Source organism: Anguilla anguilla, chromosome 13, assembly GCF_013347855.1.
Source record: "Anguilla anguilla isolate fAngAng1 chromosome 13, fAngAng1.pri, whole genome shotgun sequence".
NCBI classification, from domain to species: Eukaryota; Metazoa; Chordata; class Actinopteri; order Anguilliformes; family Anguillidae; genus Anguilla; species Anguilla anguilla.
The window spans coordinates 41,252,504-41,266,219 of NC_049213.1; the positions used below are offsets into that span (position 1 = coordinate 41,252,504).

Genomic DNA, 13,716 nt, shown 5'->3' on the forward strand with positions numbered 1-13,716 from the left:
TTGTGTGGGCTGCACAGTGCTAGTGTGTGTGAGGGCTGGGATGAGGCTGGTGCTTAAACTGTGTGTGTGTGTGTGCGTGTGTGTGCGTGTGAGTGTGTGTGAGTGTCTGTGTGCGTGTGAGTGTCTGTGTGCGTGTGCGTGTGAGTGTGAGTGTGCGTGTGAGTGTGAGTGTGAGTGTGAGTGTGCGTGTGTGCATGTGTGTGCCTATGTGTGTATGTGCGTGGGCGTGTGTGTGTGTGTGTGTGTGTGCGTGTGCGTGTGCGTGTGCGTGTGCGTGTGGGTGTGTGCATGTGCATGCGTGCGTGTGTGTGTGTGGTCACACTCAGACTAGAATGTGGTGGGATAGCTGAGACAGGTATAGAGACTAGTGAGACTACGTTGTAATTCTGAAATAATGCCTTCAATACGAAGGGCTGTCACCATGGTGAAGTGGCTCAGACAGAGGTGTCTCTGGGCATTAGGCTGGGGTTGAACTGCACTAAATGCATGGCACTGGCATCACAAAGAATACGCCGCAGAGCACTGTAAAATGATTATTTCACCTGTGTGTAAAAGGTAAGTAAGCAGGAGTTTTAAATACTCCAGTTTGGACAAGTTCATTTGTCATCACTGACATGTGAAAATGATTTATTAAAATGCAGAAACCTTCAATTTAGTGCAGTTAAAATGCTGAGGTCTAATCTAAAGATTATTTTTATGTGCGCATGGCTGTTTTCATTATACACAAACAATAGGGGAGCACCGTTCTAAAATCAGCTATATTCATGCAAAAGGAAGTGCAGCCTCTGTTAAGATAGCAGTGAGACTATGCTGACACAGCAATGAGACCAGACTCCACTGAGACAGCAATGAGACTAGACTCTACTGAGACAGCACTGAGACAGCACTGAGACTCCACTGAGACAGCAATGAGACTAGACTCTACTGAGACAGCACTGAGACAGCACTGAGACTCCACTGAGACAGCAATGAGACTAAACTCCACTGAGACAGCAATGAGACTGGGCTCTACTGAGACAGCAATGAGACTTAACTCCACTGAGACAGCAATGAGACTCCATTGAGACAGCAATGAGACTCCACTGAGACAGAAATGAAACAGTATTGGAACTCCACTGAGACAGCAATGAGACTAAACTCCACTGAGACAGCAATGAGACTGGACTCTACTGAGACAGCAATGAGACAAGACTCCACTGAGACAGCAATGAGACTAAACTCCACTGAGACAGCAATGAGACTCCATTGAGACAGCAATGAGACTCCACTGAGACAGCAATGAGACTCCACTGAGACAACACTGAAACTCCACTGATACAACACTGAAACTCCACTGAGACAGCACTGAGACTCCACTGAGACACCGGTTATATATACAGATGATGCAGTACTCGCAGGCACATCACCCAGTCTGGGGGCAGCTGGTGGGAGTCCATCTTGTTCCCATCTAACCTGAGGATTCTCAAGCGGGAGTAGTCCAGCGGACCCACTGTCCTGCAGAAACTTGTCACATTAAACTCTAGGGGGAACAAGAAAAGGGTTCAAAGCCAGGAATGCTGAGCACTCGCCTGAACACAGTGACACAGTCAGCTCAGTTTGTGCAGTAAAGACAGGTTTTGCCTGATGTACTGTGCTAAAAATATAAACATGTTAAAATAAACACACACATAAATTCAAGTAAATAGAACCAGAGACACCAGTGTTTCTGTTTTTTTTTTAGATCTCACACATTGTTTTGTGTGTAAAGCAGACGGTGAGAAAGCAGAGGAGTTGGGATTTGTCAGGTGATGGATCTCTGAGGCGCGGGTTCGAGCAGCTGTCAGTGGATGCCCGAACGGCTGCAGTCACGTCTGCTGGATCTGTGCACGGAACACGCAGATCCAGCAGACGAGGACACATCTCAAAAGACCAGCCGTCTTCCTGACCTTCCTGAGAGTTATAAACACACCACCAGATGATTTGTGTCAAGTAGAACAGTCAAGCCATTTATGCTTTTCCCAGAAATAAATAGTGGAATTGAATGTGGCAAATAATTGAAGTGTTCACCAGTGAGGTAGTGCTGTATCCCTCCGGCTTGCATTAATCAAGACTGATGTGCCTGACTGGAGTCTAGTCTGTTATGAATGGCCTCTGTAATCCAGCCCTAGCATCCAGTGCTAACATCCACTGGCAGCATCCAGCACTAGCATGGAGTGCTAACATCCAACGCCAGCAGACCACAATGAGGACAGAGAAAGAACATATTGGGCTCCTGGTGCACAAGGGCTCCCCTGGTGGATGGCTTGCAGATGTTCCCAGACCAACCAACCCCCCCTCCCCCCAGCTAACTCCCTTTTCCTTCACATCTGCCTCCCCGCATCCTGAATCCACGCCCCCTTCAAACAGAGCAATGACGCAGCTGACAAATGGGTTTGGTTTTTCAAGGATTACGTCACACCATCATTTTTTCCATTTCTATTCTTCAACAAATCCAAATTCTCAGCCAATCATATTTTAAGAAAGACTGCGCCTTGCCTCTTGACGCCACCCCTACTTCTACCTGAAGGAAGTGTGGCCAGGAGCTCTATCTATGCACGTTCAGTGGCCACGCTATGGCTAGCATTCTCAGGGCACATCTGCGAACTCCCTGCAGAACCTCCAGAGCTGGCCACCTGGGCTCTGATCTCACGCAGAGCACAGATGTCCCGTGGAATTGGCCTGTGCAGTGTGTGGCGGAATTGGCGGTTTGCAGGCCATATGTTGAAACCCCACCCACCTAAACTAGCTGGTTGTTTATAGAAGCAGTGAACTCAGCACCCAAGGCCCGACCCTCCTCCGGTCCATCTGCTGGCTGCTGGAAGACTGGCTGCCAACCGCAAACAGAGCCAAGTCTCCCTGTGAGTCAGACTGTGGGGCAGACTGTGCTTGACTCTCCCAGCAGACTGTGCTGTGGGGCAGACTGTGCTTGACTCTCCCAGCAGACTGTGCTGTGGGGTGCTGTGCTTGACTCTCCCAGCAGACTGTGCTGTGGGGCAGACTGTGCTTGACTCTCCCAGCAGACTGTGCTGTGGGTCATTGTGCTTGACTATCCCAGCAGATGGGAGTCATTGGATGATATTTCTCTTTTGCCAAAAATGTGACTGAAACATAGTTCCCTTACAGCCAAATAAGATTTTATCATTTGTCAGCTCATATCCTGTTGATTCCCTTACAGCCAAATAAGATTTTATCATTTGTCAGCTCATATCCTGTTGATATGTCATTGCCTTTATTGCATTTCCATTAAAACCGAGTATTTATCGTCATTTTCCATTTTCCACATTTGTCTGAAGTGTGCAGTTGATTTATAAATGTAAAACCACCCTTTTCAAAAAAAGAGGAAAAACTGACTATTCTGCAATGGCTGCCAATACATGATTTAACCAAAACTCAAACAACTCCCCATGCTTCTCTCAACACGACATGTCTCCAAATGCTTTTAATCAGCAAATGACTGACCAATGACCATCAACAAGACTGTGACTCATGTATGTTTGGGTCATTCTAAGGAAGCATATCTTACCATGGATTAGATTGGCCTCCAGGTACAGGTAGAGGAGCGTATTAGGCACCACGGGGGTGGAGGTGAGCAGGTTGTAGGAGAGGTCCAGCTCCACCAGGGAGGACAGGTTGAGGGCCGCGGGCGGCAGGCCCGGGCTGTGCAGCTGGTTGTGGCTGAGACGCAGGTAACGGAGGCTCTGGAAGCCCCACAGGCTGTCCCGGGACAGGCCCCGGAGCTGGTTATGGGACAGGTACAGCTGCTGCACGGACGGGGGCAGGTGTTTGGGGAACGCCTCCAGGAGGTTGTGACTGAGGTCCAGCAGGATGACGGATGACAGGCCTGAGGCGACAGGGAGGCAGTGAGTGGAGAGAGAGGGGACGGGTCTTCAGTCCTGAGCTCCAGGGTTAGGGTTAGCTCTGAGCTCCAGGATTAGGGTTAGGTTAGCTCTGAGCTCCAGGGTTAGAGTTAGGTTAGCTCTGAGCTCCAGGGTTAGAGTTAGCTCTGAGCTCCAGGGTTAGGGTTAGCGCTGAGCTCCAGGGTTAGGGTTAGCGCTGAGCTCCAGGGTTAGGGTTAGCGCTGAGCTCCAGGGTTAGAGTTAAGTTAGCTCTGAGCTCCAGGGTTAGAGTTAAGTTAGCTCTGAGCTCCAGGGTTAGGGTTAGCGCTGAGCTCTAGGGTTAGGATTAGGGTTAGGGTTAGGGTTAGGGTTAGAGTTAAGTTAGCTCTGAGCTCCAGGGTCAGGGTCAGGGTCAGGCTCAGGGTCAGGGTCAGGGTCAGGGACAGGGACAGGGACAGGGTTAGGGTTAGGGTTAGGCACAGGGTTAGGGTTAGGCACAGGGTTAGGGTTAGGGTTAGGGTTAGGCACAGGGTTAGGGTTAGGGTTAGGCACAGGGTTAGGGTTAGGGTTAGGGTTAGGGTTACCGCTTGGGTAAGGGTTAGTGTTACAGCTAGGGTTTGATTTAAAGTTACAGCTAGGGTTAGGATTAGGGTTAGGGTTACAGCTAGGGTTAGGGTTAGAGTTTCTGCTAGGGTTATGGTTAGGATTATGGCTACGGTTAGGGTTAGGGTTAGGGTTAGGCAATGAACTAGGGTTAGCAGTCAGGTTACAGCTAGGGTTTGGGTTAGGATTTCAGCTAGGGTTTGGGTTAGGGTTACAGCCAGGGTTACGCTTTTGGTTACAGCTAGGGCTAGGGTTAGGGGTAGGGGTAGGGCTAGGGGTAGGGGTAGGGGAAGGGCTAGGGTTCGGGCTAGTGCTAGGGTTATGGCTAGGGCTTGGGCTTGGGCTAGGGCTAGGGCTAGGGCTAGGGTTTGGGCTAAGGCTAAGGCTAGGGCTAGGGTTAGGGGTAGGGGTAGGGGTAAGTTTAGGGCTAGGGCTAGGGCTAGGGCTAGATTTAGGGTTAGGGTTCGAGTTTGGGTTCGGGTTCGGGTTAGGGTTTGCATTAGGGTTAGTGGTTAGGGTTAGGGGTAGGGTTCGGATTAGGGGTAGGGTTAGTGAGGGAGGCCATTCTTTGCCAGACACAGCGCACTGAGGTAGGACTGACAGAACGAAGGCTGTGTGGGTGTCACCTCACGCTTAAACAAACCCAAGAGCCACAAAAGACTCGTTTGAGAGCAACCTACCTGTGAAGTCAGCCTTTCCCAACACCTTGAGCCGGTTTCCCTGGAGCAGCAGCAGGGAGAGGTGGGGGAGGTTTCGGAAGGCGCCGTGGGGGATCCGGCCGATGCGGTTGTGGGCGAGCCGGAGCTGCTTAAGCCCCCCCGGCAGCCCCGAGGGCACCTCCGTCAGGCGGTTGTGATTGAGGAAGAGGTTCTCCAGCCGGGACAGGTTGGCCAGCAAGGCGTCCGGCAGGCGGTCGCTCAGCAGCTGGTTCCGATCCAGGAAGAGCCAGCGCATTTGGGTGGCGTTGCTGAAGGCGTCGGGCTGCAGTCCGGAGATGTTGTTGTTTTGGAGGAAGAGGTACTGGGTCCCGGCTGGCAGGCTGGCTGGAGCGCTGCCCAGCCCCCGCTGGTCGCAGTACAGTGCCGAGGGCCACTGGATGGGACAGTCACACTCCGCCGGGCAGCCCTCGTCCTCCACGGCCTGGTACCCACCCAGGATGCGCCCCCGCAGGCTGAGCACGCTGGGCTCCCCCCGGGCCCGGTCGATCCAGACGGGAACCCCCCCGTAGTCATGGTCCAGGGTGGAGGCCCAGATGAGCCCAAACACAGAGAGCAGCAGCACAGGGGGCCTGGCGTCCATAACGAGCTCCAGCCCGTTCTCCCGCTCTGCACCCTAAACACGCCATGCCAACAAAACACACATTTCAGCTCATTTTGCTTTTGTCCAAAAAGTCATTTCTGGTGACATAAATTTCCATCCTTACTTTTCCCCTCTGTACTCTCCCACATTTCTCTCAGCCACTCAGTTCTAAGACTACAGACTACAGAGAGATAGGACCTACAGACTACAGAGAGGCAGGACCTACAAACTACAGAGAGACAGGACCTACAGACTACAGAGAGGCAGGACCTACAGACTACAGAGAGACAGGACCTACAGACTACAGAGAGGCAGGACCTACAGACTACAGAGAGATAGGACCTACAGACTACAGAGAGACAGGACCTACAGACTACAGAGAGATAGGACCTACAGACTACAGAGAGGCAGGACCTACAGACTACAGAGAGGCAGGACCTACAGACTACAGAGAGACAGGACCTGCAGACTACAGAGAGACAGGACCTACAGACTACAGAGAGGCAGGACCTACAGACTACAGAGAGGCAGGACCTACAGACTACAGAGAGGCAGGACCTACAGACTACAGAGAGACAGGACCTACAGACTACAGAGAGGCAGGACCTACAGACTACAGAGAGACAGGACCTACAGACTAAAGTCAATTGCACCATCTGGCTGGAGTTACTCCTTGAGTTTTTCATGAATGTACTGTACAGGATACACATTACGTAACACACTAAAATGTGACGTGGCTGATACTAAAGCTCATTTTTGCTCATTTCAAAAATGCATTATTGTAAACTGAACTCTCTGAATGACATAACAAATTTAGTGTATCAGTTCAGCTCTTTCCCTTCCCGAAAATATCCAAAACACTCCCCTAATGTTTTCATGTTTTCAATGCTTCAGTGCCTCAGTGTATGTAATTACAGTGGGGCTGAGAGATAATTCACATGGCTTCTGACACTGCAGGGAACAGAAATACTTATCAGACAAAGAAAACAGTGTCTTTTATTTGTGTTTCAGAGCAGCCAAAATAAACTGCATGCAGCAGGGGCACATTAAATCACCCCTCCCCTACCCCCCTAGCAGTCTGGATCTGCACCCTGTGGAGAAAGAGAGCACATACCTGCCTGCAGCTCTTCAGTGGTAAGCGTTCCCCTGTAGCGGTGCGGAGCTAGCAGTGCGGAGCTAGTTCCTCTCGTGGTTGTTAGCGTTCCCCTGTAGCGGTGCGGAGCTAGCAGTGCGGAGCTAGCTCCTCTCCTGGTTGTTAGCGTTCCCCTGTAGCGGTGCTGAGCTAGCTCTCCTGGGGCGCGCTGGTCGTTCTGCGAGGCGTGGTGTCGCGCTCACAGGGCCACCGCTGGTCTCCACGTCCTCGCATGGCCAGGACCCAGACCCCTCTGGCCTCTCCAGACCCAGCTGCTCTGCCCATCCCACCGGATTCCTCAGCGCAAGCAGCGCGCTGCCCCAGCATTTGGTGGAAATCTGTTTTCTGACACGGCAGTAAAAAAAAGAAGGAAAAAAATTGAAGATCTGAAGGAGAAGAGGGAAGCTTGTTCCAATAAAGACCTTGTCAGGCAGTTTTTCTGCTTTAAATAATATCCTCATGTCTCTTGCCGTTATGCTATTTTGTGAAACTTTTAATATGGATGAATTTCCATTTGAGGCCAAGATAATGTAACAGTTATAAGAAGAATCATAAAAAGGAAGTTTTTAATGAATGGTTTCTGAAACCGTGACAGTGTGGAACACATGGATTTTCAGCCTTATTGCAAGCAGACAAACGTTTTTTCACACACAGTGTCATCATCAGAGTCAAATGCTTTGAAACAGTGTAAAAGCAGCAGATGTGTGAGCTCCACACTGATTTCTCTATCTGAGTTTACTGTCCTGTTTCTGAGAATCACTGGATCAGCCTGTAATATTGCAGATGTGCAGTGATCTCCTTCCTGAATAATCACAAGGTGTTGGTGACATGCTTTTGAAATATTACATCTGGACAGCAGCCAATATTTTGTTGAAAAACCTTGCTGTCACATGTAACCTCAGTAAATGAGAATTCTCTTTGATGTGAAGACGCATTATATCACTCTCCTTTCTGGGCGTTCAGCGTTTATGACATCACAGAGTGGCAGAAGGCCCCTCTGGGGAAACCCCATGCATTTCCTTCCTAAAGACGGAACAACACGCTCAATAACGTTTGTGAAATCCCTCTGATTCAGTAAAGCTCATTGAAGTTATACAGAGCAGGATTCTTAAATTTAAAAAAAAAAGCTTAAATCAATAATGTTATGTAAAAATGTTTCAAATGTCACGTAAATGGTAAATGGTAAATGGACTGCATTTATATAGCGCTTTTATCCAAAGCGCTTTACAATTGATGCCTCTCATTCGCCAGAGCAGTTAGGGGTTAGGGGTTAGGTGTCTTGCTCAAGGACACTTCGACACGCCCAGGGCGGGGTTTGAACCGGCAACCCTCCGACTGCCAGACAATGGGTCTTACCTCCTGAGCTATGTCGCCCCCAATACGTAAGTACGTAAATACGTAAAGGTATTCCAACAAATAAGAGGATTTGACTGTTACATTGTTACCAAACTTTCCTTCTCTTTGAAATGTTACATTGGGTTAAAAGTTGTCATATAAAAATGAGTCATTAAAGTGTTGCTTCACTGCATGTGTCACTCCGTGTGAAATGCAGGCCTATCCTATTGCCATGACAACTGACAAAAATGTTTTCCATGTTCAACAAAGACACACTGCATATTGGCCTCATTTTTGATTAATGAACGTGGAGAAGCTAGATGTGTATTCAATGGTGGCAGTAGAGCAGAAAATAGCTGGGGTGGAATACTTCCCTTTAAACTGATAGTTGATCTTAACCTGTTTTCAGTTGATTAACAAGAGTGCCAAGGATCTGAATGATCCAGCGTCTTCCTTCACATCATGTTAGAGACATTCAAGGATAAATTCTGGAATATGTTTAATCGCTAAGAACACGAAAAATGACACACGACTCTATTTATAAGGTCATTAGTTTCAGCACAAACTGGAATAGAGGCCAGGCTTATCTAAAGCCAGTGCTTCAAGATCCTGCACATCTGTGGATTGCAGATCTTTGACACAAATTGAGTATAGATAATGAAGAGTACATTATCCAAAATAACGTAGAAAAAAATGTGCAGTTCCACAATTTTACGATGGAAATAAAAATAATTTTATTACTTGCCAAATAGTCTAATTGAGGAGAACTTTGTATCATGAGGTGGGTCAGTAGCACTGAACTAGTAGAGATGGCTGTGAGTACTGAGACAGCTCATTAGCACGGAGCAAGTAGAGATGGATGTGTGTGATCTGCCTGTCTGCCAGCTTGCCTGTCTGTCTGTCTGTCTGCCTGCCTGCCTGCCTGTCTGTCTGTCTGTCTGCCTGCCTGCCTGTTTGCCTGCCTGCCTGCCTGTGTCTGTCTGTCTGTCTGTCCATCTGCCTGCCTGTCTGTCTGTCTGCCTGTCTATCAGTCTGCCTGCCTGTCTGTCTATCAGTCTGTCTGTCTGCCTGCCTGTCTGTGTCTGTCTGTCTGCCTGCCTGTTTGTGTCTGTCTGTCTGTCTGTCTGTGTCTGTCTGTCTGCCTGCCTGTCTGCCTGTCTGAGGATTAAGGCTTTTACTGCAGCAAAGAACAAAATACAAGAGGACCGGGGGAGCCAAATAGACCCTCTGTGTGTGTGTGTGTGTGTGTGTGTGAGTGTGTGAGTGTGTGTGTGTGTGTGTGTGAGTGTGTGTGTGTGTGTGTGTGTGTGTGAGTGCGTGTGTGTGTGTGTGCGTGAGTGTGTGTGTGTGTGAGTGTGAGTGTGTGTGTGTGTGTGAGTGTGTGTGTGTGTGTGTGTGAGTGTGTGCGTGTGAGTGTGTGTGTGTGTGTGCGTGTGTGTGTGGGGGTGTGTGTGTGTGTGTGTGGGGGTGTGTGTGAGTGTGTATGTGTGTGTGTGCATGTGTGTGTGTGAGAGAGAGAGTGGGTGTGTGTGTGTGTGTGTGTGTGTGTGTGCTTCTCTGCCTCCTGCTTGCAGATTTATCTGGTGTGTCCGTTCAAACCAACAAACATGGCTCATTATTACATTTAATGTTATTTATTATATATTAATTAAGAATCTGTACCACTGTTTATTTCAAAATAAACAAAGAATACAAATATTTGTTTTAAATTGAGATGAATTGTTCTACTTATTTTTCAGGGACAGCTGGCTCATGGGTATCGGCTGAGGAGCTGGGGGGGATCCTCGAACCCTGCTATGGGAAACTATGCCCTGCAAGTTCTGACTCTTAGCCACAGTCTACACTGCCATAGTCTGGATTCAGTCTGGTAATATTGGGCTTCATTGCTCTATGTGCATTCAAAATTAATCCCTGGGACTGACTTTTTACATTTCATTTTAAGCCCTTTTACTGCAGGTAAAGTATGTGGATTTCTGGAGTCTGCAGAACTAGCAGAAAATAGCCTCAGTGCTGTAAGTATGCTTAATCCTGTGCTTTTCTCAGGAATACCTCATTCAGTCTGGATCATACAGAGGAAGCCAGTGTGTCACGATCGGTACTTATTCTGCTTCCTCACCAACATCTTGACTTTTTCCACTAAAAATATTTGGAGTGGGTCAACTGTAACAGACTAAACAGCCTGTCTCTCTGACACAGAAAAGGTTCCAGGCATGATATGCCTGGTTTGCTGGCATGGTTTGATTAGCACACCAGATACCATATCTGAAGAACATTTACATCCTTTAAGTTCTTTAAAGGGACAATATTTTTAAACACAATAATGTATGTTATTGTTATCAGCTTTTTTTACGTTGTCAATACCACTCAAATTCATCAAATTGCTTAAGGTTTTTGTTATCCATTCATAAAGATCTCTTACTTTTATCAGTAAATTTCCCTTTTCACAAAAAAAGAACAATTGGCACCGGAGGATAACAGCAAGCCCAGGACCATGGTCATTAGAATATTTCTGCATAAACTGTATTAACGGGCATGCTGCCTTTTTAGCTCAGATGCATCATGTTTCCAAAATATGGTTTTAAATCTGACATTTATGGGAATGCTTCCTGCAGACTGGCATGTCTAGATTGCATATTTTAGTTTGGCACAAATGTTGACCCAGACCGATAATTTCACACAGGAGGAAAAGGCCTCAAACATATTAAAGCTATAAGAAAAATCCAGCCGCTCTCAGTTCTACATTTAGCATTTCCACCACCCTGCATTAAGTAAACATATATCCCAACAATGTGTGCCAGGACTTTAAGTCATTTAAATCTTTACTGCTTTGACTTTGTAAAAGTAATCATACAACTTTTTATCTTAGTATTTGAGTAAAATTCCACGTATTTCCAGAGGGGGAAAATTCAAACAAACAAGAGCATCCCACTTTGTAAACAACACGCCAATTTTACATTTGTTGCAAAACACACACCACAAGAAATATTATTCTTTCAAGAAACATAAATGAGCAGACTGGCAGGAAAATGCTGTGACATCATCCATGTAAAATACAGTATGTTGTAATCTAATATATTATACATATGTGATATGTAACATAAGCTGAGATGAACAGTGTCATGGTTACTGTGATGTGAAACGCTTGGCTCGCGGCGCTCTAATGGGCTTTCCTTGCATCGCGCCAGTCCCCACACACGGGTAGCCAAGCGCAGTGGCCCCGCGGCGGCCCCGCGGCGGCCCCAGACACAGCTCCTTTCCACATAAACAGAAGGAAATGAAAAAACCTTCCGCTGTTATGACGGTTTCTCCTAACACATGAAACAGGTCTCTGTGTGAGCCAATGTTACGACAAACTACTAAACTCAATTTGCTTGATGTGAAAAGCCGCCAGACGTCTGAAGCTACAGCCGTTATGTAGACTCCAGCTCTCGGGATGAATGAACAAACACACTCGTAGGCAAGGTTCTGCCTTTGCAACTAAAACAGCCAAACAGAGGGAATAATCCTGTAACAGTTTAGGAGTAAGGAGGACGACTCCAGGGCACCCAGCGAGTTAAAAGCGCCCGCGTGCGTCCTCGTCCCTGTTAGGAATTAAAAGCGCCCGCGTGCGTCCTCGTCCCTGTTAGGAATTAAAAGCCTTAGCGTGCGTCCTCGTCCCTGTTAGGAATTAAAAGCGTCCGCGTGTGTCCTCGTCCCTGTTAGGAATTAAAAGCCTTAGCGTGCGTCCTCGTCCCTGTTAGGAATTAAAAGCGTCCGCGTGCGTCCTCGTCCCTGTTAGGAATTAAAAGCGTCCGCGTGCGTCCTCGTCCCTGTTAGGATTTAAAAGCGTCCGCGTGCGTCCTCGTCCCCGTTAGGAATTAAAAGCGCCCGCGTGCGTCCTCGTCCCTGTTAGGAATTAAAAGCCTTAGCGTGCGTCCTCGTCCCTGTTAGGAATTAAAAGCCTTAGCGTGCGTCCTCGTCCCTGTTAGGAATTAAAAGCCTTAGCGTGTGTCCTCGTCCCTGTTAGGAATTAAAAGCCTTAGCGTGCGTCCTCGTCCCTGTTAGGAATTAAAAGCCTTAGCGTGCGTCCTCGTCCCTGTTAGGAATTAAAAGCGTCCGCGTGCGTCCTCGTCCCTGTTAGGAATTAAAAGCGTCCGCGTGCGTCCTCGTCCCTGTTAGGAATTAAAAGCGTCCGCGTGCGTCCTCGTCCCTGTTAGGAATTAAAAGCGCCCGCGTGCGTCCTCGTCCCTGTTAGGAATTAAAAGCGTCCGCGTGCGTCCTCGTCCCTGTTAGGAATTAAAAGCGCCCGTGTGCGTCCTCGTCCCTGTTAGGAATTAAAAGCGTCCGCGTGCGTCCTCGTCCCTGTTAGGAATTAAAAGCGCCCGTGTGCGTCCTCGTCCCTGTTAGGAATTAAAAGCGTCCGCGTGCGTCCTCGTCCCTGTTAGGAATTAAAAGCGTCCGCGTGCGTCCTCGTCCCTGTTAGGAATTAAAAGCGTCCGCGTGCGTCCTCGTCCCTGTTAGGAATTAAAAGCGTCCGCGTGCGTCCTCGTCCCTGTTAGGAATTAAAAGCGTCCGCGTGCGTCCTCGTCCCTGTTAGGAATTAAAAGCGCCCGCATGCGTCCTCGTCCCTAAAAATAAAAACAAACCCTGCAGTCTTTCCCTGATCTCTCCAGCCTGCTTCCAGTTCCGCAGCACAGGCCCCGCTCATTCACTATCCTGCATGCCTGCAAACCTCGCTGAAGGAACATTAGTGGCTGCATTAGTTCTCAGTTTTCACACAGGTAAACTGTGCATAACACGAGTATTCACAGTATTCCCATATCCTTAGAAGATATAAATGATGCAGACCCTGCATGGGTTTTCAGTCACAATAATGACTGCAGGGGTTTTGTGGTTATCACTGTAGCTCGCTGTAGCTAAGCCAAGCCACTGAGGGGTAGACCACATGCTGCGTGGCTAAAGAGGGAATCATTACAATGTTGTGCGTATTTATGTTTAAAGAAACTACACTGTGGCCTGCCAGGTCTTTCCTAAAGAAATATTTCCAGTTTCTCATGTTGAACGACACTACTGTTCTCTTCCAGCTTGGATGGATTAAATGTCTTTTTAATTTAATTCAAATGACAGTTATAAATATGTTGGCAACAATATTATTGATAATAAACTGTTTCTTTAAACTAGATTTCAACAATGATGCTATTGTACACAAAATGCTCTAGAATATAACATAACATGACTCAGGATTTTTGCATCATGATACATCAAGATATTTGGTTGAATGTTCATAATTAGTGGATCCTGGAAAAATCTCCCATAATCCTCTGGCCCAGTGCCCGGGCTGGAAGCTTGCTGGAGTTTCTGTCTACGTCAATGAAAACATTATACGTCAGTACATAATACAACAAAGGAGTTTGTTTTAAACAAATTGTTTCAGGAAACTGACTGCATTGAACCAATTTGGTGGAGCAACTTAAAGGGATATTTAACTTTTTTAACTTTAAGTTTATTGGTATA

At 47.6% G+C, this 13,716-nt stretch overlaps 1 protein-coding gene across 1 annotated transcript; it reads right to left on the reverse strand.

Annotated features, from left to right (window-relative positions):
• Positions 1-222: 222 nt before the first annotated feature.
• On the reverse strand, positions 223-7,227 carry zgc:113307 (uncharacterized protein LOC553753 homolog). The gene is made up of 4 exons (XM_035387981.1): positions 6,871-7,227; positions 5,138-5,789; positions 3,542-3,859; positions 223-1,519 (listed from the first exon to the last, which is right to left on the reverse strand). The coding sequence occupies exons 2-4, from the start codon at positions 5,754-5,756 to the stop codon at positions 1,368-1,370; spliced, it is 1,089 nt and encodes a 362-aa protein (XP_035243872.1). The 5' UTR covers positions 5,757-5,789; positions 6,871-7,227; the 3' UTR covers positions 223-1,367.
• Between the last annotated feature and the right edge of the window lie 6,489 nt (positions 7,228-13,716).

What these genes read in the sequence shown, in the direction of transcription:
- zgc:113307 (XM_035387981.1), bottom strand. Translation starts at nt 5,756, where the DNA reads ATGGACGCCAGGCCCCCTGTGCTGCTGCTCTCTGTGTTTGGGCTCATC. An exon ending in GGGAAAGGCTGACTTCACAG is followed by an intron (nt 3,860 to 5,137) that starts GTAGGTTGCTCT and finishes CTGTCGCCTCAG; the next exon opens with GCCTGTCATCCGTCATCCTG. An exon ending in GGAGGCCAATCTAATCCATG is followed by an intron (nt 1,520 to 3,541) that starts GTAAGATATGCT and finishes TGTTCCCCCTAG; the next exon opens with AGTTTAATGTGACAAGTTTC.